Source organism: Larus michahellis, chromosome 11 (genome assembly GCF_964199755.1).
Source record: "Larus michahellis chromosome 11, bLarMic1.1, whole genome shotgun sequence".
Classification (NCBI taxonomy): domain Eukaryota; kingdom Metazoa; phylum Chordata; class Aves; order Charadriiformes; family Laridae; genus Larus; species Larus michahellis.
The window spans coordinates 15,858,639-15,886,495 of NC_133906.1; the positions used below are offsets into that span (position 1 = coordinate 15,858,639).

The following is a 27,857-nucleotide window of genomic DNA, read 5'->3' on the forward strand; positions in this document are numbered from 1 at the left end:
TGCGCAGCCGGCGCTGGGTGTGCTGCTGGGTGTGTTACCCGATCCCGTCCCTGCGCTGGGGACCCTCCGCGCAGGGCTCCTCCCCAGCGCCAGCATGAGCCAGAGAGGAACAGAAATTGCTCGGAAAGGAGCCAGTGACAAAATAAAGGGTCGGAAAATGGAGCCGCAGTAATTTTCTGGAAGGTAAAGCTCTGTTCGTTTGTTATTGCTGGTTGTTTTTCTTCTTACGAGAGGCTGCCTGCCGCTTAATTTGTTCAGCTTTGAAGTGCAGTTTTGCAGCAGGGGGAAGGAGATTCGCGGAGATGGCGTCACTTTATAAAAGTTTCCAGATTTTACTGAGCTTCTTGTTTGGTTTTTTTTTTTTTTTTTTTTTTTTAAGGAGGGGGGTTGTACTATTTGTAATGCAAGTGGGCGATGTGGCCGAGAGCTAAATATACGCCTGTGAAAACAGAACCCCTGAGATAGCGACACCGATAGCAGAGGCTATTGTTAACTTTTGGGATTCCAATTAAATCCTGCAATGTTAAATATTTATTTAATTACTGGATAGAGAGCAGGAATTCTCTCTGACTACACTAATGGAGTCAGAATAATGCAGTAAGGGAGAGTTTTTTCTCCTGCCCTCCCAATCTGAATAGCTATAGGCAAGCACAGGCTAGAATATGAACATTAAAGGACAAAAAGTTTCAGCTTTGTTTTAGGAGTTATATTTCAGTCGGGTAAGCAAACTATATTGCATGTATTTTTCCGTATCTTCAGCTCAATCCAAACATAACATTCCAAAGGATAAAATCTGTTACAAAATAAAACCGACTTCGTGACAGCTGAACTTCTACGCGGAGTCTAAAAATTATCTAAAAGCGCCTCGAGAATCCTAAATGTCATTCCCAAGATGCGGTGAATTGTAATTAGGGTTGTGAACTATTTTAGTGACAGTGCCTTACATGGGGCCCATCTAAGCAGCTGGAGCATTTATGAACTTTTTATTTTTTCCTTTACTGTGTGACATATGAACTTGTTTAGACAATAACAATCATCCTAATTTGTTTCAGATTTGCAGAAATGTAACCAAAATTGAAAATGTGTTGTTTGCCTTTTGATTTTCCTTCCTGTATTTCCTTTTAAAACATATGTCATAGGGCAGTGCTTAAAGAGTGGAAGAAAACTCATCAGCAATGAAACAGTGAATGAAAAATAACATTTTTTACTATTATGATGAGAAAAAAACCTATTTTGTAATTTTGTCATCTTACTGGCTTCTCAAAAAAGTTTTAATTTGTTTTTTGGAAAATAATCTAGTTCCCTCTTTTCCTAACAAAAAGCAACGAAAGAAAAATAAAATTTCTGTGGAAATTTTCTAAAGAGAAGCAAATAGCTTGAAACACGCTATCCAAAAACCGCACTACACTATGGCCAAAAGCCCTTTAATTTTATAACAGGCATTATTATGCTTGTATATGCAGATCTTGATATTGTAAAGGAAATTATTAAACCCAACTATTTGGTCAGGAGGGTGGAAAAAAAGTTGTGTCCCTAAGTGTGCCACGAAATTTAAATACAGGCTGTAAAGGCCCAGCGTCTTGTAACGTGGGGACTTTGGCAGAAATACAGCCAGAAGGAGAAAGTCAGGTCCTGTCGGTTCCTACCTGAGAAAGCTGGAGCACTCTGCCTTGCCATCACTAATTGGTTTGTGTTGTGAAATCCCGAGGTGATAAACTGCTGTTAGAAAGTTGGCTTGTGAGTAATCAAGTGTAGGTCTAGCCATTACAACCTGATTTGTTACTCACAGGCTGCGCTGCGCTCATCTGCTGCGTCTTCTCTCGAGATACAGATAAACACAGTGTCCTTTTCACTGGTCTAAGCCAAAAGTATCTGCATAATGAATGGAGAGAGATTTTAGCTATAGGTATTGTTCAGACATACAGAGTGGGATGAATTACCTTTATCGTAATAAGTACAATTATTGTAATAGATTGCTTCTATTTCAAACTGTTCCTTTTTCCTTTCCTTTTATTTATTTCCAGAGGAAATGCTGGAGGATGTGTACCTTTCTTCATTTAAAGTTTAAAATGCTGATTTTACTCATAAGCAAAAGTTGCCTTTTTTTTTTAATTTTTTTAAATTTCTGTTTCAGAGTGTTTATTATATTCCAGCTTCTCCATAGAGTGGGTGTAACCAGGAGAAGAATTTGGCCCATGATGTGAGCTACATTTTCAGTGCTTCCACTATTTAGAGCTCCGTTGGGCTAAAAATAGTTTTCCTGTGGTTTTGGCCATGGAGCCACAAATACAAGTTTTCAGTGCACAGTTATTGTGGATGTTGGTCCCAACTCTTGCTACAAGAAATGGAATTCCAGATCATGACCGTGTCAGCAGATCATTACATTGAGCATGGGGCTGCATGGTAGATCTCCTCATGGTTCCAAAGCGAGAATGTGTCCCACCTAAATGCCAGTCCCTTCCAAAAGGGACCATGGTCAGGAGGCGGCGCTTGGGCTGGGGAGTCAACAGCTCTAGGAAAAATTGGGTCTATGCAGGCGAAAACATTGAAGAATACACCCAGGATGGCTAATGGTGTGGGACGTAAAAAAAGAGGTAGGGAAGGGAGTAAATCTATAAAAAAATTAGACACGATTTTGCTGATGGCTAATTTTGAGCAGAGTTTTCATAGAAGAAAAAAGCTCATAGTGATCACGCGGTTGTGGTACATCGAAGGAAGTTAATTGTGATGTTAGATTCATTCTCTTTCTGTACTACCTTTTCTATCCCACTTCTAGGGTCCAGCTTCTCTGTTGTCTACGGGTATTTGGTCTGGTTGTTGCAGACAGCTTTTAGGAGGCAGGGCCTCTCCTTCTTCTGAGCTTAGTAGTGGGTGTCAGTCTCCAGAAAGTGTTCCTGTAATGTGAGGTCATGTTCTGGAAATAGTTGAAAATCACTGATTCAGAAGAATGAGAGTACTGCATGTTTCTGTACTGCTGATGCAATGGTGAAGGCAAGCTGCAGGATGGTCTAGAAAACTAGCAATGCTGGAGGAATATTCAAAGGAATCTTGCCATGTAAAATTCTTTTCTTTATCATTTCCTCTGAGAGAGCGGTGTATTACTTTGTGTTAATCAGCTGGGACATTTTTTCCATTCCTCTGGGAAGGTTTCCACCCCCTGTTCCAAGAAGCAGATCCAATTTGGAAGTACTCTGCCCTGACCAGACCCTGTCCGCAGGTGTCAATGGAAGAGGGTTCACACTCTGATGTGGACTTTGCGACAATTCTCAGGCAAAGGCTTCTCTAATTCATTACTTCTTAATCGTCTTACTCTTCCTGAAGCGTCCTTTTCCCCTTCTTAGGATTTTGCCTTTTTTTTAATGTTTTTCAAACCTTTATTTCTTGAATTGATTGTTCAGTTTTGCACCCTTAGTTGTCTCTCGGATCTGTCAAACCAGCTATACCATCCCCAGTATATTCACATTTTTATTCTGTGGAGTGTGAAAAGACACTGTTGAGCTGAACTGACTAAACCTCTACATAATGTCTTTGTGGTACATAGATGTACAAGTGTCCAGTTACACGTCTCATCTCATTTATTCTTCCAGTCTAGGAAGAAAAGTTTGCAGCTTTAAACTTGCTGGGAAGTATACCTTTGCCCCACCTTTCCCTCCCCTGGTCTACAATTTCATGTTAACGTCTTATATCTGTAGCTTTAGGAAAGAAGACTAATTCTTCTCTCCCTTTCTCTGTACTGCTGTGTGAGTTGAGTCATGCAAGGTACCCAGAAGTGTGGCTGTAACAATAACAGGGGACATAATTTAGTCTCCTAGAATTCAAATCATGAGCGGGTGAGTGTAACTTCACAGGAGCCCACACCACCAAGGGCCTTGTAGATAAACACTTTTAATATATTTCCTCCACACACTAAACATATTTTTTTTTCATTTTTTTACGTATGTGATGCGATGCACACAACGTTTGCATCGCTGCCTCCTTGTGAGGCGGCCACTTACCATCCACTGTGCTTGTTCTCAGCAAGCTGTAAATTGCGGGGTTGTTTCAGAGGACCAAACGGCCAGAGCGAATGCCATCTCCCTTTCCACTTGCTGAACTCTGCTCAAACATAACGCTGTTTTTCTGCCTCAAAAATATATGTAAAGGTATGTATAGTATGTTAGCCCCTCCTTAGCCTTTCCCACCCTGAAACTTCTCAAACAGGGATGGCATGTTCCTCTCTTCACTGCCAAAAAAAAAAAAAAAATTCCTTTCTCAGCATTTCCCCCTTCCCCCATTTCTTCTCAGCTGACAGCTGGGAGTGAAACTTTCTTCAGCTTTGCTATCCATTTCCCCCAATTCTGATTGTAACCTATATTTGGCTTAAACCATTCATCCAAGCCATCTTTCACACTACGGGATTTTTTTAAACATAAAGTGCTTTGCAAATGTTTAATATGGGTAGAGACATCATAACTGCTTTTTTTTTTTTTTTTTTAATTTCCCCATCCCCCCCAGCAATTTAGAAAGCTGATAGGGAATTAAGTTGAACAATGCAGTCAGTTTAGAAGTCACAGGAAGGCCAAAGTTTCATAATAAAGCAACTTTTTTCAAGACTATTTCCTTATAATTCAAACAATCTATTTGATTTCCAAACTATTAATTTCTAACTAAACAAAAATCTCTTTAAGAAATATAGGGATCATATTCAAAATCTGGAGAGAAAAATCAAAATAATGTAATTTAAGACACTTGTTGAACTTCATGGTTGCTTCTCAACCATGCAAGCAAGGCCCGAAGCAAACTGGTGGTAGTTTTTTCTGTTGATTGTTTTGTACTTTGATCAGACTGGAAGGTTATAGCGAGCTCCAACATAAACATCTACCGTAACGTGGGTTTATGAGAAGGTAGTTTTCTGTCTTCGTTGCCATCAGGCTGCGCGCAAAGGAATGTCAGACAGGTACTTGTACTTTAGTTGACTTTACAAGGCAGGACCAAAAGTATAAACATACGTGCAGTTGTCTCTGCAGACTCTGAATACGCAATTAATAATTAAAACATTCAGGTAAGTAGAAGGTTAGCTAGTCATTTCTCCTTGGGTTATCACAGCTGCATGTCTATGTGTGGGAAAATCTAGGTTTGCCAATGCTAAAAAAGGATTGATGGTTCCATGAGTTGGGAAATTCATGAATTCATGACATCGCATGATTTCTGGAAACTGTGTTCAGGCTGCTTTGAGCCTCTTTGTTGCAAGCCTTTTAACGAACTTGATGTTATTAGAGTGGGCCCATGGGAGCACGGCACTAGGGATTTACGTGATGGAAACCACGTATGAAGTAGACAGTGCTGAAAGTGGTGTTAATTCCTTTCTGATCTTAAGAATATACAGACTTGAATCATTAGATAGCAAACATAATTTGTTCTTTACTCTGTCTTGTTGACAAGGGGATAACTTGACTTTAGACATTTGGTCTTTGGCCATTCAACGTTAATCTGTGACAAAATGGCAAAAGAAAGTGGAAAACTATTTTTCAGCTGGTAGATCCTATTCATTATTACCAAACTCCAAAATAGTCCATATATTGTACTTAAGAATCACTGCTTTCTGAGGAGTGGTGTGCTGCAACCAACAACCCAAACTTGCCTGCAGTTTTAAATTGAGAACATTTTGGAAAACTTAGTTTTGGAAAATGTACAGTTTTCCTTGTCCTCTCCCATACACTTGCATGCACACCTTCAGCTTTCCTCATCACTGGAACTCTAAAACCTCTGCAGGAGGAAGCACATCAGAGCTCTGTGCTGTAGCTTCATCTGACAACGTACAACTGTTTTGTAACTTCTCAATAAGAGAACATTTTGTTTTTTAGAGACATCACGGCTGGCACACGAACAACACCTAAAATGCCTGCTGCCAATTTGTTGTTTGTTACTTGGTTTATTAATTAAGTTACACAAAAGATTTGGAAAAAGACCAACAGGGTTTTTTTTTGTCCCATATTTTGGACTGCCTGGCCAAAGCAGAACAATTGCTGGTGCAGAGATACATAGGAGTCCCCAAAGGTTAGCTCTGTTCTGTGAACAAACTACACCAAAGCCTTGCTCCTTCACCGCTGTCATGAACTTTAGTAGAGATATCCTGTTGGGCTATTAATTGACCTCTGTATAGATCTGATCAGAGTACACTGGTGCTAAAAACTTCTGTTTACATAAAAAATAACCAAGAGACACGTAGTTTTGAACCAGAAGAAAATTTCTTCCAAGCTCAAATATATTTGAAATTGAAACTTCAGTGTGGCCCGCTGGATATTTTTCCCTGTTTCTACAAACTTTACATTGCTTTTTCTTTTTTTTTTTTTTGTAGATGTTTCACCCTTAATTTACACAAATAAAACATGAGGTTTCATGTGGTTTCTTTTTAGCTTAACTATATGTGTATTTATACATATACATATATATGTGTATATATAAAATCACTTTTCATTACATTTCCTTGTTTCTAATATTTTTTTTCCATAATGAATCTGTTTGATAGCAAGATTCAGTTGGCATGCCAGATGCTATTGGTATGCCAGATTTTTAACTGCTGCAAGATGGTGTACTTACATGTCCTACAACAGAGATACAAATTTACAGATTACGATTTTGCCCCGTATATCTGTTCCTACATGATATTTTTGCCAGAGGGAGAAACTCTTCTGTAGGAATTTCTGTAGTGGATCAGACTAGGATTCAGTTTAGTTCAGTGGTGTGTCTGGAACAGGCTCTGATCGGCCTCCTCTGAGGAACGCAACCTCTGGGTTATGAAGTAATCTTCCTGTAGGAGAAGTTTCCTCTTAGAATCACTTTGTGGGCTGAAGGGTGAATTATTTTCTCCTAATTGCAGATGTCCCCGTTGCCCATATAAAGCTAAATTTCTCAATGTCACCAGAGTTCGGGCCTCGACCGTACTTCGTGGCAAGCAGTTCCACCTGCTCGTGAACCCAGTGAAGACGAGCAGAGCAGGACGTGGTTCAGCCTTCCACACGTTGCTCTAAGGTACCTTGTCTTTCGGAAGGGAAACAAGGCTTTGCCAGTCCTCCCCTACGATGAGAGGCCTTTGAATGCATAAGTCATTTTTAAATATTATCGATTTCAGTGGAAGTAAGCACATTCTTCAGATCTAGTGAAACTTTAGGTGTTTGCAGTTCCAAAAATCACTTGTATATTGAGGGTAATTTAAAAAATTAAAACATTATGACATCAAGTCATAGCATGGAACCCAATTCTTCTTTAATTTACCCTCATATCAATCAATTTACTTGAGTTAAAAATGACAAGAAACAAACAATTACGCCTGCAGTATGCTTAAACAAGGTCAGGTGTCGTCGTGCCACGTTGGAGGTGGTTTGGGCCTGCGACCTCTCTGAAACTTTCTTCTGTGCTGATCAAGCAGTAGCTTTGAGGAAACAGTGGTCATTTCCATTTCATGCAATGAGGATAATTGTAAGAAAAGCATGAGTTTTCCCCATACTTGCATTATATACAGTATGAAAGTCCTCATCCGTACGGTTCTTTCTAGAGTCATTCCTAACACTGCTAACGTGTTTTCTGCAAGCTTTACCATGTGGTTTTAGTTAACTAGCCATCTGAAGGACCTCAACTGTCCCTCAGCACTGCAGATAAAACCCAATCAGTGCTGCGAAACAACCCTCAAGCGCAGGGGCCGAGGCCGGTGGGCTGGTGTCAGCCTCTTGCGAGATGTGGCACAGGGCACTGAGCAGGAGAGAGTGCTGGATCAATGAGGGTGGTGCAGCACTGGAATAGGTTGCCCAGAGAGCTGGTGGAAGCCCCCTCCCTGGAGGCATTCAATGCCAGGCTTGATGAGGCTCCAAGCAATCTGATCTAAAGATGTCCCTGCTTACTGCAGGGGGGTTGGACTAGATGACCTTTAAAGATCCCTTCCAACCCAAGACATTCTATGGTTCTATGATCTCAGCCCCTGCATCGGCTCCGTGAGGGCCCTGCGTAGGCCTGGTCGGTGGTGTTCCTCCTGAGGGGGCCACCGCAGCGCTCAGCTTGAGGCAACTTTTTCACTCCTCCACCTTGGGGTGAATTACTCTTTCCACAATAAAGCCGGACGCCTCGCCTTCTTGTTTATTTTACTGTCTTTCTCTGGTATGAGCTCCGAGAGCCCGCCCCACAGGGCCCCCTCATCCCGCCCCGTCCCTTCCCGCCGCGTCCGCTTCCTCCCGCCGCCGCGGCGGGCGCTGCGCATGCGCGGGGCGCAGGATCCCGCCCGCGCGCTCCCCCCCGCGCACATCCGGGTCCCGGCGCTGGCCCCGCCGGCGCCGCCGCGCCGCTGTCCCCCCTCCGCCGGCTCCCAATAAAGTTTTGTTGCGAGCGGGCGGCCGCGGCCCAGCCGGCGCCTCTAGCCTCACCGACACCCAGCCCCGCTGCCGCCACCGGCGGGGAGGCCGCCTCGCTCCGTGCCGGGTGGGTTGGGGCGGCCCGGGGGGCCGAGGGCGGCGGAGGGGGGGGATGGGGATGGGGATGGTGGTGGTGGTGGTGGTGGTGGAGCGGCGTCTCCTCAGCGGCCTCGGGGCGCTGCCGTTCCCGTTTTGGGGTGGGAACGGGCCTTTTCGGGAACTTGGAGGGGTCCAGGCCTCTCCCGGCCGCGCGGGCCCGGCTGTGACTTGGTTTGGGGCGTCCCGGGTCGGGAAGGGGCCGGGGAGCGGCGTGTGGGGGAAGGAGCAGCCCCGGGAGGGGAAGGGGAGCGCGGGCCGGACTGCTAAAACACGCTTCGTGCTGGTAAAAATAAGTCTCTGCACGTAACTGTAGCAGTAAACTGTTGCAACGCTATTAAGAGGCTCGGTGGTTTTTGTTTCTTTTTTTTTTTAAAAAAAAAAGACGAGGAACTCCGCTCTTAGCTGCAGTGAGGCCTGACCGAAGGAAAGGGAGAGAGTAACAAACCCGCACGTTTCAAACCCGTCGGTTCAGAGGCGATGTTTGTTGGGGCACACACACTTTTGTCCACCGTGGCCTTTGGTGCGTGTATCCAAGTCCTGACAGCTGCCTGACAACAGATGGACCGCTTAAGTGATTTAGAATGGCAATTTCTGTTTTCTGCGGGTTGTAAACTTAATAGAGGAAATATGGTCTTGCGGTTAAAAGCACAAGACTGGAAATCAAGTGATCTGTGCTCTCGTCCAGTTGTGTAGTTTCTGATGTGACTTTGAGCTAATTAAATGGAGGTATTTCTCAGTATAACGAGGTAGGGAAGAACCGATTCAGCTGTAATTGTATATTATATTATTGGATAGGTGCAGTAATAGTTGTTGAACCTTTTGCTGGAATCTGTAGGGATTTAGAGATTTTGCTCAGTGAATGACTTGGGCTCTCTGCTTTAAGAAAACCTCCAAGGAATAACTGTCAAAATTTGCATCAGCCTGTAAGTTTTGTTTTGCCAGGGGAAATTAGATTGTCAGTACGTGATGGTTTTAGATGAAATCTCTTGCTGGTTTTCATTCCTTTGGTAATTTCAGGGAATTTACCTTCCACTGGTGGCTTCAAAATACTGAAAACTGAAATGAGCATTTTGTGTTGTATATCTTAGTTATGGAAGCTCTGCACAGAATATCCCTCTGATATTCTGAGGAATCACAGACTTTGACTGAAGAGGAGGTGGGGGGGAAGGTGCAAACACGCTATTGCAGTCATGTGCCCATGCTCATCAAAAGCTGTAATGCTTTATGAAGCTGGCAGCTGGTGGTAGTGGAAGTTAATAGAAGCAGCAAATAACTTAATTGAAGATGTTTCATAATTAGTGTGTTGTAACTTTTGAGAGTGCCCTGTCTGTGTAGGGTGGTGTTGGATTTAATGTCTTAATCCCTACCGTTTGATAGTGGTTTACTCTTACCTCTGATGTTAAAATTTTGTTCACTTAGCCTTGAAGTTGCTGCTAAGTGCTTAATGATACGCACTTTCGCAAAACAAAACAAAACCCCAACAAACCATGTGCTTATTGGGGTATCTGCCTTTGTCAAGCCTTTCTTTTCCTTTCAAATATGGAGAAAATACACTTAAGGAAGGAATTTTCTTTTTTTCCTAAAGAAAACTTTCCTACTGGAAACCCAAGATGGACAGTTGTGATGGAGATGAGAACTAGGAAAGGAGGAAGAGGGGCTTCCTCTGTGTATTTCTTTCTCTTGATGACAAAAGATCACAACAAAAGGGTATGCTGTGTACAGCTGTGGTGGGTGTTTTTTGTTTGAGGTTTGGAGTTTCACCCTCCGATGCAACCTGAAGGAACTATAACTGTGCACCCTGTACTACTTGGTTCTTGTTATGAAGTCAGATTTTTAATCTTGCACCTTGAGTGGTCACGTCCTGTGCAGAGTTTTCATCTCGACAGAACATTATCTGAGCTGGAAGAAATTATGTCTCAAGATGGAGTGCTTGTGCTCTTTTAAGTGTAGTGTAAGTTTTTGGGTTTATTTGAATGGTCTTTGCAAATTATGTTGTGATCTTTAATATTCCAGAGTATGCTTTTAATTTCAGAAAAATGTCCTCTATATTTTCTTTATAGTTCTCTAAAGAAAACTCTAAAAACTCTTTTGTTGCTCTTGGCTGAATTATATACCTGCAGAAATACCGTTGTGGCAATTCTGTGCAGGTCCCTATTTCTGCCTTCCCTGCCAGTTAAATGTTTCATGTTGATTAAAATGCAACTTTTGTCTATGATAGATACGCTGAGATTAATTTTAATGTGTTAATGTTTCCTCTCTAAAGATCTTTACATGAATTTTTTTTAGTAACAGGTGAGGAGAGCAGTTTGTGCTCAGAAGGAAAAGATTTGTTCTTGTGTGAGCTGACAACACTTTAGATATTTCATGGCTAACGTTGATATAAACAGCTCATTAAAAGCAAGTCGAACAGTAATTTAAGACTTTTGCAGTTATCATTAGTCACAGTGCAAGCTCCTGCACTGTTTTCTGGAAGCCTTTTTAGCCATGTTCCTGTGACCACGTAGAAAAGTTTGGCTGGCACTTCGGCGTGCTTGACCAGTGTGGGTTGGCAAGGTGCAGGACACAGCCTGCCAAGTCTGTATCCCTACTGACCTACCACCAAGGTTGAGCCTGCCAGGACTGTCATCCTTGACAGAGGATCTTTGTCAGAATCGCTGCCACTGATCCACCAACTATGAGGTAGTGTCTCTGAATTCTGGGTCAGTGGATGTCACAAACTGACAAATTTAGAATACTTTGCCATTCATTCATTCCGTGGAAGGGGGAAAAAAAGCTTGCTGAATTACTATTGTCAGTGTTCCCTCCAAATCCTGTAGCTTTTGTAAACTTGTCACAGTCTTAATGCAATTCAGTTGGAGTGGAAGTGTATACACACACACACATATATACACCTTTATTTTTCTTCCCCTCTTTTAAAGCTTTATGAAGGTCTGTACAGTCCCTGCTTTCAGGTTACACTTTTTGTTGCCAGTTCACATTCCTGTGAGCAGTATTTAGGATCTTATGCAAGACCTTCATTATTCATTAAAGAATATGAACATCTAAATATTTGGAAGGCTTTGTCCAGTTTGTTAATTTTTTAACATACTTCAGGGTTTGTGAAAAGTATAAGATGACCTTTATTGTCCCATTTTTTTCTCCAGGTGTAGACTGAGGTCATTCCTAATTGCCCACTTGCCTGTCTGTGTCCACCAGCCTACCGGTGGAGGCATAGGCTTTTGTTTTCATGTTTAGAGAAATGTAGTGATGCTCTTGTATGTAATTTTAATTAAGAAATGGATGCTAACTTGTAGTTATCTGCTGTGCTTAGAATAAATCTTAAATAACCTCAAAAACATGAGACAGTTTCAGGGCTGACTTTCAGATGTGCTGACGACTGTTGATGATGGCATTTTTCAGCATAATGCTTCTGTTGGAAAGTGCCAATTAGCTGAAAGAGAAGTGTGAGAAAATGCACGGTTCTGACAAAACACTTAAGGGAGGGAGATTTTGGTTCTGAGATGGAATTTGTCGTTTTTGAGAACTTGTACAAAAGCTAATTGCTCAGTAATTAGAGTAGTTGCAGAGACCAGGGCCATGTGAGCATTGGATTTTTGTATTCTAAGTGGATGCCTGAAGAAATAGATGCTAACTTTTTTAGGCTTTGGAAGTTTTTGTTTTTTCTCCCTCCCTCTCCACTCCCTTCCATCACAGTTAAATTCAAGTTTTGCCATGATGCAGAACAAATTCAAAACTTTCTATTATTCAGTACCACTTTTTATGAGGTTTTCTTGGCATCAGATGGAAGTGAGCGTGCTTTTGAAATTCTTTCTGACTGGACCTTTTTTGTCATATAAATCATTATCATTTGTATTATTTTTTTTTTAACAGTGATTTTTGGGAAGACTTAGAAAAACAGAAGCATCACTTTTGCAATCTGAGCTATATGGCTTTTATGATACCAGCTCTTCCATGTACCATGCATTACTTGCTGCTTGTGCTTGGCCTCAGAGATTTTTGTTATGTTTCTTTTAAGAGAGTGCTAGTTAAATACTTCTCAGCTGACAGAGTTATATGCTTCGGGGGTTTTTTTTAAGCTGTGTTAGATGATGTACAGATGTGGAAATGAAAAGAACAAGTATTGTGTGAGAAAGCCATGTTTGAAGTTGTCAATACTTTTTTTGTTTGGAGAGCAGTCATGGTTAATAAAATTTTTGAAGATACCAGACAATTCTTTTCTGTTCTTGTTTACACGTATTATTAGTTAGAATATATTGCCTTGCAAGGCATGTTTGAAGCAAAGAAATCTAGTGCTAGCATAAAACCATTTATCATAAGTTTTGGTCAACTGGATGTGCATTTGGACATGCAAGCCCAGTTCTGATGAAAATACCAAAAGTTCTTTTTTTGGTATCATTCATAAAATCTCCTTTCATCTTTTACTTACCCTTAAGGGAAAGAGGATAAAAAGATGAGTTAAGTCATTGATTGTATTCCCTGAGTAAGATGTTGCACAGGATAATTGAGAGAAATTTTTGTTGTTGAAAGGCTATGGCAATGGTAGGGGAAATACGTAGCCCCTTCAAGTTTATTGCTGAAATTCTTTAACCACTCTGTAACTTTAGCGTTTATTTTATCCTTGGTGTGCCTGGAAGAACTATGGAGCCAATGTTTCTTCTATATTTGTCCTCAAGAAAAGGATGTGATGAATGCTGCTGCATGGGACCCTGTACCAGGCTACAATGTAAGGTGTAGACTTGGGAAAATGATAATAAAAGCCAAGCGCAATCCTGCACAATTCCTGTCAGGAAATTTATAAGGAAAGAAGTGCCTTAATAAAACCAGATGAAAATTGATGTGTGAGGCTGTAGTTTTAGGTAGTTCTAAAGAAAATATTGATAACTGAATATAGTGTGATATTTGGTAATATACTGTAATAGAGTTTCTGAGCTTTCTGTGTGAATGTGTAATGTGTTAATGTGTGTATGGAGTCAAAATATTTGAGCATTTCTAAGTTTGAAGGGGCAATAAAGTTCGGCACAAGAGCTGACTGCAAAACACAGTTCTAACTGCAAGTCTGCAGCAGCTGTAATGAACTACCGATTGTGTAGTTGTAAGTGGTGGTTTGTTTATATTATGAATTTGAGTCTCAAAGCAGCTTCTAATCATGAGCAGTGAAGTTCCTTATTTCAGTTTGGGTATGATGCTACAGGAAGCTTTCTTAATTTGCAAACAAGTAAATTAAGCAGGAAAATAATAGTGCTTGTGCATTTGCAATACAAGCTTAGTATTGGCAGCAGGAATGGACGAGGGCCATGTAGTTGTTACTTGTTTTATTCTTATGCTTGTGAAAAGCATCGTTCATTGCCATGCTGCTTGGGGTGATGGGTTGCTTGGTGAATGGTAATTTAAAATTAGATTTTGCAGGTGGGAAATTAGTTTGGAATCGATGGCAGAACATGTTACATAAAAAATGCATCTCATTAAAATAAATACACCATACCTAATTTTATATTGATCTGTTCCGCTGTGAGTCCCACTCAGGCCCTTTTAGCCAGAAGATTCCTTGATAGTGAATCAGATTAATCTGGTAAATTTGATAGTTTAATATAGTAGGCTAAGAAAATCTCAGAGGAGGAACGAAAAGGTAGTTGAGTTGCTTAGCATTTGTGATGGTAGATGAAAGATAGTTTATTTCTTCCATCTTCACAAATTAAATGTGGTTTGTAAGTTCTGCTGTTAATCAACTTTGTTAATATCTAGTTGGCGTGATGAGGTATTAAGAAGGGGTTCAAACAATGGACCTGTTCACACAACTAGTTTCCTTTCATTTGCTGTAGTCATTAACAAGAACTTTAAATGTCTAAATAATGCCTGCCTCAAAGTCTAATTTTGATTCAGCGATTACTGCCTTTTATATTCACCCATTAAAAGCCCCCTCATGCTACCCCATGCAATGCATTGTCCTCATTCTTAAAAGAGCATTTTTTTTTACAGTAATAACATGTTTTTCAGCCGATGTTCTCTTGTAGCTCAGCTGAAAAGTTATTCAATAAAAGAAGGTAATGGATAATAGAACCTCTGCCTCTTAGGAAAATTTAAGAAAGCTGTTTTTTCTCATGAAAGCTGTTACCAGCTGCGTCTAGAGGTGCAACACTGCGAGTAATTTGTGCAACACTGTGAATGAAAATGTCTCTTTAAAGCGTTTGTTTCTGTGCTCAAATCTTACAGTGATGCACTGTTGTACCGCAATCACAGTTCATCACATGCACTTTCAAAGCCTCAGAAAAAATTGATTGTAAATATACATGATCTGCTGAAGCTGTGCCTAGCAGATACCATGATTACTTAGAAACCTTTCAAAAATTAGATGCTGAAATTACGTTAAATGCAAGTAAATGTTCTAAATGTGATTTATGACATTCATTCAGAAATCTTAAGACCCTACAAGAGTTGCAGTTTCTACGCTAAAATGTTTGATTTCTAAATAAATGCCTGAACCTACTGCTTTGCGACCTCAAATGGCTTCAAAGAAAGGAATATTTTTAGTCAACAAATAATTCGTGAAGCTTTTTTGATACTGCCTTGTTTTCTTAAGAAAAAGCAAAAGCTGTAAGCCTTCAGTAGTTTTGCCTCCCAGAATGAACTTCTGAAAGGCCTGTAATGAGCTAAATTTGATGTCATTTTTACCTCCCAAAGCCTATCAGTTTGTTGCAGGGTTTCTTTTTTGCCCTTGCTGTTCTTGAACAGGTAAAAATACATTTCAGCAGAAGAGTCTTGAAAGCCTCATGGGTGGCCAGAATGGAATTACAGTAAATGCTATTAAAGTTTTGAACTTCAGCAGTCTCATTTTTCGGTGGTTACAGTACAAGCATGTATATGGAAACTTTTTTAAAGAAGTTGAAACAGTTTTGATGCTTCTGGAATACTTGTTCTACTAGGTTTTGCTTTTGTCTATGGGTATTCAGAATAATGTAAAGTTTTTAGAGCTAATTATGCTACTTACTCCAAGCAGATTATTTCTGAAATCATAGTTTATACAACAGTCATTTATCAAAATTCTCTTGACACTTGCCCTACAAATAGTACTTACTGCAAAGCATCATTTTAGTAGAACTGTTCCAGCTTTCTTTGCTTTTAGTTAGCTTGTTTATTCCGTGAGCATACTTGTGGGTAAATGATGTTGAAATGATAACACAACTAGTAAAATTTCATTCTTCGTTGCTGCATGTTACTGTGTGCAAAATACTTTATAATTTTTCCCCCTTTTTTTTTTTTTTAAATTATCATAGAATAGAATCATAAAGCTGTAAACTTGGTTGCATAATATAGGTAGGACAGCTGTAATGGAATAGATCTGAGTGGCAACAGCCAAGAGACATTTCTTGAAATCTCTTATGGGCTCGCCTTAAGTATAGGAATTTCTGGTGCATGTTCTGCCTTGATGATTCTTAAGATTCTTTGAAAGCATAGCTGAGAAACAGAAATAGAACTTTTTAATTGTCTTCTTGCTGGTCTGAGATTCTAGGTGGGTTCATTTCCTTTTTTAGGGGTGTGAGCAACTGCTGATATCTTACAGCTATTGAATGTACGCAAGGCTTGGAAGTTAATTGTGACTGTAAACAGCTTTTACTTTTTAGAACATTAAACTTTTATCCTCAGTAAAAGAATAAATTTAGTCTGTGTTCTTGGCCAAGTTTATCTCCCTTTATGTATTTCCTGTTACTTTGAAGGGTGCAAAGTTTGTCATGTGTAATAGTTCTGGAGAACTAAATTTATACTTAAAGTGCAGACATGTCCTTATTTCTGAAGAAATAAGGGGATACATAATTGGTTTTTTTTTATTATTTTATTTTTCAATGCTCTCTTCTAAGGACTTTTTGAAGCAGTGAGAGACTTTTGTTCCTCTAATTTTTTTTTCATTTTGTTTTTTATGAGAGCTTAGGAAGAAAGATCTTCAGTTTTTCTGTTTGTTTTGCTTTTCCCAATTTTTTCCATATTACTGAAAGAAAGCTGAATAATCAAAGTATTGGCAGTGTTATTAAGCTACTGTGTGAAATAAATGGATTTTTTCCTTGTAAAGGACCTTTATAAGTGTGTTTTGGCTTTTTTTTAAACTTACAGTCTTCATTGTAGCCAAGTGTCCTTGAGTCTGTTCCCTCCTTTCCTCACCTTCCACCCCCTCAGTAGAAAATCTGGGATGATTAAATGTAGAATGCTTTGTCTAGAGATATTTGCTGTATCTTTCGCTGGTGATGCTTAGTATATGGGCCTGTTACAAGAAAGTACCCATCTATGTGTCTGAGTGACCTTGTAAATGTGCCTAGACACTTAGAAAAGCCTTATCAGATGACTTTTTAGTTAATCAAAGATGGGAGGAAAAAAGATCTCCTTGATTAAAGGTAGCAATCTAAGAGAAGCAACACTTAAATCCTGCATCCCTCCCACCCACACACACCTTTTTCTCTTATGTGCAGATTTGGTGTCTCGGGGTATGTTAGGTGTTCTAATTCACCACGGTTTATCAAAAGTTGAGAGACAATGTTGTTTGGCAGTCTCTGTAGCAAGAAAGGAAGCATCTTTTGTTATTGACATCCTTTCTTTTAGCTCTGCTCTTGCTTTTTGCCAGCTGCTCATTGTCTGTACTTGCTTATTTAGTATTCACAAGGGATTTTACAAGTTCTTATCAGTTCGTTGCCACAGCACATCATTTCCTCTTGTCATCGTTACTCCTTAAATTGGGGGGGGGAGGATTTGCATTAGAGCTGGTGAGTGGTAGAAAACACCACCATTCATGAGCCAGTTTGAGTTGCACAGTGTTCTGCTGCTCTCCTTTCTGAGGCAGTTTGTAGTAAAGGTCACATTTCTAGTGCTTACTTTGCCATGCCTTCCTCCCCCCTCACCCTGTCTTTTTCTGGGGAAAATAAAACTCTTTTTTTTTTTTTTGCCAAAGGCTAAAAATATCCAGTTCTTCAAATACTCGTTTTAAAAGATATAAGGAAGTGCAGCATAAAAATAGCCACAGCTGAAAAGGTTGACCACCTTTCTGAGTGTCTGGGAAGGGGCTGGTTTGAGGTTTTTATTGGGTTTTTCTTTTAAGTGATTTTGTTTTTCTTTTAGTTGTCTACAGTTTCTTCCTCATTTTTTTTTTTAACACTCTTCAAAAAACATGGGTTACCTAATTGGAGCTCAAGAGCAAGTAGATGGGACCTCTGATCACATTTTACTTTATTTAGCTTTGCGTTGAGGTCCTAGTACTTCTGGGATTTTGTTTTGAAACAGAATCAGGTGCAATGCTAGGGTTGAAACAGGCATTCTTTTAATATGTGCCTTTTTGTTTTACCATATTCTTTACTTGTTTACTAATTACTTGTTAACTTATCTTTCTGATAGAACTAAATTGGAGGAACTGATCATTATTTTTGATGTGAAGACTTCATCGTTGACATCTATATGTTCATTTGTCGGCCTCCAAGAAATAATACAGCTCATCAGTGGCAATAACTGCTTTTGGTATACACTGACACTTATTTGAAAAAACAAATAAAACCCCAACAGACAAAACCCAGCAAACCTTTTGAAGACTTGTGTCAAATGACGTCAATGGCCAGTTTGTTCTCCTTTACTAGCCCAGCTGTAAAGCGTCTGTTGGGCTGGAAACAAGGAGACGAAGAGGAAAAATGGGCAGAAAAAGCTGTCGATGCTTTGGTAAAAAAGCTGAAAAAGAAAAAGGGTGCTATGGAAGAACTGGAGAAAGCCTTGAGCAGTCCAGGACAGCCCAGCAAGTGTGTTACTATTCCTCGTTCTTTAGATGGACGACTTCAGGTTTCTCACAGAAAAGGCCTTCCCCATGTAATTTACTGTCGTGTTTGGCGTTGGCCTGATCTACAAAGCCATCATGAGCTGAAGCCATTGGATATTTGTGAATTTCCTTTTGGATCTAAACAGAAGGAAGTCTGCATCAATCCATACCACTATAAGAGGGTGGAGAGCCCAGGTATGTTTGAACACGGCTGTCTAAAAACTGAACAGAATCTCCAGGGACCACCCTTGTTCATTCCCTCCTCCTCCTCCAGTCCTGTATAACAAATTACACTTGTTTTGGGGGAGTATGGAAGAGGAATGTTCAAAGTATATTTTTCTGGTGGGGTTTTGGGGAAGGTGTATTGTCCATTCTGTATTAGCTGTTTTTCTTTGTGGTAAATTACATTTTTCCCACAGATCTTTTAAGCCTGCTACCCTTAAAAGTTTGTGGCAAAATCCTCATTTATAAGAAAATAGGAAAGTAGTAAACAAAAGACTTGGTTCTTTGAGAAACTTGTTTAAAAACCTCAGTCCTTGCAAGAAGGTTGGTAGCCTTCTTTCAGGGGCTCAGTATTTCATCAGTGAGGGACATGAATTGAGGAGATTAAAAAAAAAATAATAATTCTAGGGTGCAGTGTTCCCCACTTGGTTAGCAGACAGCAGAGCTGAACAGAACCAAGAGTGATGATCAGTTAGAGCAATGTACGTACCACATTTGTGTTGGGTAGCAAGTCTGCTGTTAAGGCATGTTGCCATGGGAGAAGGTGAGGGTTGTGGTGATGAGTGGGAGAAATGAATTCCGTTGCTCTGGAAAGTATAGTGAAAATTTGCTTCCGTTGTTCCACAAAACAGTTGTAACTCTGCTGCAACCAGCTGTAGTGCTTAAGTGCTCTGCGGTAGCACTTAAATTCCAGACTCCAGCGCTCTTGAATTTAAAACTCCAGCTTAGCAGTATTTGTATGTTGTAATAGAGATTTTGTTTGTCTTCAGAGGAAAGGACTATATGTGACTATAGTAATATAGATTGTATTTCCATTTTTACTGATTTGACTCACATGCAGTGAGTTTTGCACTTCTAAATCAACACTTGGTATGTGCCATGTGTGGACTGTTTGGTTTTATTTTTTTTAAAAAAAGTCTGCTTCTGTTTGCATGAAAGATAAGTGCATTTCTGCTCTGATTTTGAGAGAGTAAAGTTTGAGTCTTCCATGAAGCATAATGTAAAAAAATGAGAGAGGATGGGGCAAAGGCATGACAGATTAATCCCCTACTCCTATTTCCATGCCAGCTAGTGTTGAGGTTTTCATATGAGTGTGTTATTTGTCTCTCTTTCCTTTTATCTTAGTTTTTAATCTAAAACTTTTTTGTTTGTTTTTTTTTTCTAGTTCTACCTCCAGTGTTAGTGCCTAGACATAGTGAATTCAATCCACAGCACAGTCTACTAGTTCAATTCAGGAACCTAAGCCACAATGAACCACACATGCCACACAACGCAACATTTCCAGATTCTTTCCAGCAGCCCAACAGCACTCCATTTTCCATTTCGCCAAACAGTCCCTATCCACCTTCTCCAGCCAGCAGCACTTACCCAAGCTCCCCAGCTAGCTCTGGACCATCTAGTCCATTTCAGCTACCAGGTAAGTACAGCCTAAATAAATGTCAATTTAATAAAAATAATTGAAATGTCACATGCTGTTGTGACTTACTACCTCAGGGATTTGTGATACTTGCAAGAAATTACTTTTCTATTTGCATGTTAGGGAAGATTCTTTCTAGTTTTGTCACTGGTCAGAGTTAAGTGTTATACTTTTATATTTCCAAATATTTTTTTGTCACTGATACTATAGTGGTGAGTTATTTTGCACAGCTTCTGTGTAGAATAACTGATACATACTTCAGAAGAATATCTAGCAATGAAAAGAAAGCCAGGTGTAAGAGGCTGAGCAAGAAGTTTATTGATGTCTTTCTCAGCATAAAGATGCTTACATGTGGTATATAACTAGAAAAAAGTAGAGCAAATTTTTGGTAGATACTTAACGTATTTGGGTGAAAATAGGGGAAAAAAATAACAATTGATGGGGCAGAGGAAAGAAGCCTTATTGGTGTGATTTATAAACCCAAGAAATTAACAGATTAAAGAATTTATTTTTCCAGTGGCCTCATCTTTGTTCTTTCTGGCTGCCTAGTGCTGCAGAAAGAGTGTCCATTCAGTGGGGTATCCCTCCTGGATAAGGACTGCGATCACTGGGATGGATGCATTCATGGTATCTGGAGGGAATTTCTGAAATAATGTGTTGGTACGCTGACTACTGTGATGAACGGAAGAGTGAAGAGATACACACTTTTATAATGAACTCGGCCTACAGAAGCAGCAAAAAAACTTGGTTTAGGCCTTTGTTATGCTATGACAAATAAAGTTATTTCTTCTACTACTTCTTTCTTTCTAAACATGGGGAAGAGAGCAGGCAAGAGAGCTAATGATTGTGGGGGGGGGGGAAGTGGGGACTATAGTCATCTTGCTCAGCTGCAGGAGTGCAGCTGTTAAAGAAAAAAGGCAAAAAAAAAAAAAAAGCACATCTCTTAAGTTTTCCTCAAGTGTCCAATCTTGTTGTTAGTCCTATAGGTGAGAGTCCAACTATTGAAGGAGGTAACTGTAAAGACAGTTGTCTGGGTTGTCTTCAGGTTACTTTGAAAATGGGTCCAAATGCTTTAACATCTCCTGTTCAAAAGTATTTTTGTGTGTTTACAACTGCAGAATGAATAAATAAATGTTCTAAATTGTTGAGGTTTATTCTTGTATTTTATGTTTGTAGCTGATACTCCGCCTCCTGCATATATGCCCCCTGATGATCAAATGGGGCAGGATAATTCTCAGTCTATGGACACAAGCAATACAATGATCCCTCAAATCATGCCAAATATATCTACCAGAGGTAAGTTGTATGGTATAGTGCAAAATTTACATAGTTTGGCTTCTTAAAACTCATGAGCAAATTGAACGAGTAACTTCAAATGGCTCAGTAAACCTTGTTGGTAAATGGAAGCAGTCCTCCAGGGCAAAGTGGGGCTGTAGCAGAAAGAATTGAGAAATAAAACTTGCCTTGCTTATTTGCATCTCTTGCTTTTAAAGCCTCAGGTGCCATAGTATGGCTTACAATAAGTTGAACTTTTTTCGTGTCTCAAAATTAGTCTTTTCTGCTGCCGCTGCCTGCTGTAGGAGTTGTATATGCACAAAGGCCCTGAAAATTGAGTTCAAATTATTTTCTTTAATATCAGGCTTAAAATAGGAAAATAATTATAAAATCAATGGACTAACTAAAATGCATGAAATTAAAAATCATTACGATCTTAACCAGGACTGTTCGTAACTGTTGACTAAGCTTTTAGTTATCTGTTGATATTTTGGAAGGCCTGCTTTACAGCTTTAGATTCAATATTTTAACATGTATGTAAACTGTTATTTACGTTTTGCTTATTTTCAGATGTTCAGCCCGTTGCCTATGAAGAACCCAAACACTGGTGTTCAATTGTGTATTACGAATTAAATAATCGTGTTGGGGAGGCTTTTCATGCATCTTCCACAAGTGTCTTAGTAGATGGGTTTACAGATCCCTCCAATAATAAAAACAGGTTCTGCTTAGGTTTGCTCTCAAATGTTAATCGCAACTCAACAATTGAGAACACTAGACGACATATTGGAAAAGGTAAAGCTTAGTTGTGTTCGCATGATTAAGAAGCTAAGTCCTTGTTTTTATTTCAACTTCTCTATACTGCAACAATGATTAGTCTCAGATAAAAATAGTAGAAGTAATCCACGATATATTATCTACCTCTCCAGTATCTGAAGACAACTTACTTAAGTATAGTTTGATTCTAATTAGTCTAGGAATTGCATACACTTTTCTTTAGCGCTAATTTAAAACATTAAATATTACACCTTCTTTACCAAACTGTATTGTTATGGGGGCTGCTTTGTTATGGTTAATGATAGTCTGTGCATAAAATTTCGTGTTTCATCACCTAGAAACATATTTCAGGACTTCTGATTTCTATGTTATATCTGCTTTTTAAATCAAATACTTCATACCACTTCACAGTATATCAAAGATTTTTTTTTATGTTGTTGTTCATGCAAGGTATTATGCTGCTGTCTACAGTATGTTCAAATACCTTGCATGAGTTGGCAGCAGGACTTTGAAGTGCTAATGCAAAACTGCAAGGGCTCATTTGTCTGAGTGAATCCATGGGGCGTGTATGTGTGTGGGAGGGATTCCTGGAGACAGCAGGTTTTGCAAGATATTCTAGTTTTCCCCTGCTGTTTGGCTGATAGCACATATAGATGCATGGTTTTCATCTTTGATGGGATGTGCTTGGATTACCTTAAAATGTAGTACCTCCTTTTCCGAATATCTCCTTTTTTTTAACTAAGTCAGTCCTGAGAAGAGAACCCCATTTCTGTTGCGCATATCTAGAGGCCTTTTTAACACCTAAAAGCATTTGGTATAGTTGGTCTTGAGTTGTTTTGGTGTTGTGTTTTGTTGTTGGTTTTTTGTTTGTTTTTTTTTTTTTTTTTTAAATGAAAGTCTCTGTTGCTTGGAGTACCTCTTCAAGACCTATCCTGTCCCTTATCAGTCTTTTAATTAGAAACTGCTATGAATATAGCAAAATTTTGCAGATTCTCTAGAGACCATGAGATATTATTGATATCTGTTGGAAACTTGGCTCTGCAATTGTCTTGTTCAAGAAAATTTATTGTTACTAAGGGGAACAACTTACTTCTGGGGCATGTGTGGTTTGTCAGGTTCTTTTTGTTTTGAGTTACCCCTTTCGATGCGCATCCACCTAAGGTCAGAAATGTAACAAAGATCCAGTGTCATGTTGTAGAGTAGCATTGACTGCAGTGAGCTTTAAAATGTCTACATCTCTAATACTAATTATTAAACTAAAACTTTGCTTTATGGTAACAGTCCTGAGAACAATTAAGATTGTTTTGGGATAAAATACCATTTATTTATGTCTTTTTTGAAAGGTCTTGGGTTTTTGTCTCCTTGAAGTTACCCAATCCTATTTGCTAAGCTTTTTTCTGTAGAAGTGTTGCATTGCAAGCAAAAGTGACCTGTAATTGTGCATTGGATTGTTTTTGAAGTATCTGTGTTCTTCTCAGACTGTTCTGTTACCCATCTCCCCTCTTCAGAAATCTCTCTGAAGGTCTTTACCCAAAAGAACTTAGGTAGCAAGTGGTGGTCTCTGTCTTTTTTAAATTAATAGGGTTGTGTTGTGATAATGCATTCTTGCCCGCCCCAGATTTTCTGATAGCCGCTTATAGTTGATGAAGCTCCTCTGTGTAGCCTTCATCCTGCCTTAGTCCCAAGTGGCTCTAGCAATGTTCACAACAGTTGCTGCTGTCTGAAAGATTAACTTGCATCTGTTGACTTGCTGCAGCCTCATCTGGCAAACCATGGGATAGTCTGCCGTGGATTCCCAGGGTATTGCAAGGAAGACTTAAACTGAACTGTATCCCAGCCATCTAACAGTGGTGGGTGGGGGAAAGGGAGATCTGGGCGAAGGAAGGTATCTCAACTGAAGTAGCAGTGAGAATCTGTATTTGGGTACTGAAAGGATCAGCAGCTTTCACATATTAAGTTTTAGTTAGTAAGAGTGTTATACAGGCTTCAGAACATAAAGGGAGGATAGGATTTACAGTGCTATTCAGTACACAGTTGAATCCAGGGAGATGTTGATAAATCTGGGGGCATTGTTGATTTTAAGGTCTGTAAAGCCTGATGGTATTTAAATTGTGCAACCAATTGATCTTACGTCTCTTTTTGCTTGATAAAAATACATTGAAAATCAGAGCAGACTACGGATATACTTTCTCATTCACGTCTGTCACTGCCTCTTCTCCCAGGATGCACTTATTTCTGTTGGAATTGCCATAGACAGAAGCTACCAGTCTTATAAAACTGGAGTTTTATAAAACTGGAGTTTTAAAATCCATGTAAGTTCTCCAGGAGAATAGATTGAAATAAGTGTTGATGTCTGTAAGTATTCTCATTCTAATCTGTAATTGATGAGAGAAGGACATCTAGTGGCTGATATATAACGATGCCCACTGTATTTTGAAATGAGAAAGTATGTTATAATGTGGGCAAAAGAGCTTTTCTGACCTCAAACAGAAAATTTGCTGTCTCTGATTTCAAGGGGATTGTATTAAGTACTGTATTTTCAGAAATAAAAGTAATTTGAAACGGTTTTATCTTTGTTTTCAAGGAGTTCATCTCTACTATGTTGGTGGAGAAGTCTATGCTGAGTGTTTAAGTGATAGCAGCATATTTGTACAGAGCAGGAACTGCAACTACCACCACGGCTTCCATCCGACAACTGTATGCAAGATTCCTAGTGGATGCAGTCTGAAAATTTTTAACAATCAGGAGTTTGCTCAGCTTTTAGCTCAGTCTGTCAACCATGGATTTGAAGCAGTATATGAGCTCACCAAAATGTGCACCATTCGAATGAGTTTTGTAAAGGTAAACAAATTATTTTGAGGGCATTTAAATTTATTGTGGATTTGTATTCAGCAGTAATTACATAGCACTGTAAGAATGTGGCAAAGCTATTGTGATCTGATGTGGTTCTTATCGATGATAAGTACGCTGAAAATGGTTAATTTGGGGAGAAGGAAATCTATGCAAGAAAGGAAAAGCACAGATTGCTGTATTGAATGTTGGCTATGTATTTAGTTACTTCAGGACAGGGATTTAATCATTGTGGTTGCTATGATTTTATTAAAGAAGATTTGAGCTCATGCTCTAAATACAAAGGAACAAACAAGACCACTAAAAGAATGTGAGAGGAGCATAAGCGATTGCAGAAAAAATTGCAACTCCTTCAAAGATATTAATAGTGGGTTTAAAAAAATTGATTATGGAAAAAAGACATGATTTGAATTTCTGAAATCACACTGTGCTGTTACTCTCACAGTATTGTTTTCTCAACATTGTTAAATCAAGATGCGCTCCATTTCAGATTTTGCATGGCGTCTAGACTTGGGCCTTCCAGGGGTTTTTAGCATCTTGTCCAAAAAATGTCTTGGTTTTTTGTCAATTGTGGTAAATACTGCTCAGTTTGAGAGTGTGGAGGGTAGGAGGAGGGAGAAACAGAAGAGAGATGTGGCTGTAGGCAGGAGTCATTTTCACAGAGGAGCTCGGGTAGTCACGCCAAGTCTGTAGCAGACAAGACTTGATTCAGGCTTCCAGGTGCAGCTTCCCTCCCACTACTTCCCAACCTCAGTTTTTTTCCTTTGGGTAAGAAATGTTACTGGATTGTGGTTTACCTTCAGATCTTAGAATGTGGTTTCCTGCTTCTTGTTGGTACGGTTATTTTGAAAGACAAGTATGTTCTCAACTCAATTGGTAACATTTTGTTAATTTTTTTTTAGGGATGGGGAGCTGAATATCACCGACAAGATGTCACGAGCACCCCATGCTGGATAGAAATTCATCTTCACGGGCCTCTCCAGTGGCTGGATAAAGTACTTACACAAATGGGTTCTCCTCTTAATCCCATCTCATCTGTTTCATAGTGCTGAACTTCTATCTTCAGCATTATTTTTAGCGAACTTAATCTAATTCTAGAGAAACTTCCAGTGTGGATACTGTGAGCTATATGGAGAATGGATCTTATGGTTTAACTTTTCTTTTTAAAATCCCTTTGTGACCAATTCCATTGTGTATAGCTAATCAGTTTTACATTTCAGTTTGTTTTTGTGATGCTTAAGTGACAGTTGAACCCTAAGGGAAAAAAGTCTATTGAAAAATTCAGAACACTTTTCCCCTCCTTCCCCTGAAACTTAAACAGGCGTATGTCTTAACTGGAAAATTTTTTTCGTTTTGTCCTGTAGGGACAAGAATTTGAAGACTGACTTCAGAAAATAAATACATATCATAGTTTGGGATTTTTTTTTAATGTTTATGAAACTTTGAACATGTGCAGCTCCAGCTTGCAAGCTGTATTTTTAGCATAGTTGTTTAACATCTTAAGGTTGACATCTGTTATAAGCAAAATTAGACTTTATTATGGCTAATTTGCCTCAGATTGAACAATGTGATTTTTTTCTAAGTGTACACATGAAATATACTTTTTACAAATATTGGAGTGGTGTAAAAACACTTGTATTGTCTATTGGAAAATGCTGTCATAAACACACTGTATATTAATGCAGAATAGCAGTTTGTAGCCTTTTCCCACTTCGGTTTTGTAATATCTCTTTTATCCACCATTTTAAATAGTAATTGATACAAGGTAAACATCTTGCACACTTCTGGAGTAGTAATTCTTGTTTTGCTTTGATTTACACTCATGCCGTTTGGATTTGGTTGCCAAGGCTATTTCTTTTTAGGTACCCTTCTCTATTTTAACATAAACACTACTTTTGTAAATGACAGTGCTTACTACTTTTTGGAAGGAATAAGTGTTTTTTTTTTTGTTTGTTTTCTTTTTGGTGTTCTAGCTGTTTATTTTACCTGTCTGGAATTGATCTGTGTTAGGCCTCTTTAATCTCTCAGTAGACATTACGCAGTATTAGTGATTACACTGTATTTAATTCACTTTCAGTATGAGTTTGAGTCTCTTTGAAGACTGTGAGTGGCTTAGCAAATTAGTTACTGAATGCAGAAGCTTTTATTTCCAGATCATGTAATTTAATACAGACCTGTTGGTAATGACCAAAAGTAATCACTTCTTTGTAGCCTACATGAAACAGTGGTCTTGATCCTGTCTCTGATGGCAGGTGTTCAATCAGAAGACTCGTAACTGTAGTTGGCAGCTTTATGGGATTGAAGGACTGCATTAATATGATGATGAAATTTCTCTTTCGCACGTAAGGAATCCTGTTGCCTGTGCTGTTGTATTACTCAGTAGAGAATTTAAACACTGTACTAAACACTAAAAGAAATCAGTTAAATAACATATGCGTATTTTTCCCCTTTAAGTAATAAAAAAGGAGGCTGAAAGAAATACTCTCAAGAGAATTAGAAGTGAATTGTATACAAAATTTCTTTGCATGCAGAAAAAGACCTATTGTATTTTTTAACTTCTCACCCTCCTTTTTCTCTTTCCTGAACACATCTTCAGAAAAGGGTTCAGTGTTTGGGGGAGAGGCTGAAAACTCTAAAATGCAAATACTTATTAAAAGATGTGTTGCAGTTAACTACTGCAATCCTGAGACATTGATTGCTTACACAAGTTCTTGTGTCTTCTATCGAATGCCAGTTTCTGCTCAAATGTGGAAATCATGCATCATATGGTACCTAAGTAACAAATGATCTTAAAGGAATAAAATTGTTTACGTGTCATTAAAATGTTTCTTATGAAATACCTTAAAGGAATAAACTGTAACACTTCTGCAGAACCCTAATGTTCTCTTGTACAGGAATTTCTGTATTACTTGGTGTTTTGGTTTTCTTTTTGGTTTTGGGGTGTTTTTTTTAACCAGTTTCTCAAGTGTGTTTAAAAACAAACAAGTGCATCTTCAGGAGAAGGGGAATAACAACGTTTGCCACTTGCCTTTGGGGTCTTCTCTTTCATTCTTTGGAA

The 27,857-nt window shown here is 39.1% G+C and overlaps 1 protein-coding gene across 4 annotated transcripts; it reads left to right on the plus strand.

Annotated features, from left to right (window-relative positions):
* Positions 1–27,691, plus strand: SMAD5 (SMAD family member 5). 4 transcript variants are annotated; one of them, XM_074603774.1, is made up of 8 exons: positions 94–183; positions 6,860–7,011; positions 17,853–18,456; positions 19,649–19,900; positions 21,077–21,196; positions 21,746–21,967; positions 24,534–24,790; positions 25,702–27,677. In XM_074603774.1, the coding sequence occupies exons 3-8, from the start codon at positions 18,054–18,056 to the stop codon at positions 25,843–25,845; spliced, it is 1,398 nt and encodes a 465-aa protein (XP_074459875.1). In that variant the 5' UTR covers positions 94–183; positions 6,860–7,011; positions 17,853–18,053; the 3' UTR covers positions 25,846–27,677. The 4 variants fall into 4 exon arrangements, with proteins under 4 accessions (XP_074459874.1, XP_074459875.1, XP_074459876.1 ...); XM_074603775.1 differs by having other exon boundaries at positions 101–183; positions 6,905–7,011; XM_074603773.1 differs by lacking the exon at positions 6,860–7,011 and having other exon boundaries at positions 1–183; positions 25,702–27,691.
* Positions 27,692–27,857: the final 166 nt, after the last annotated feature.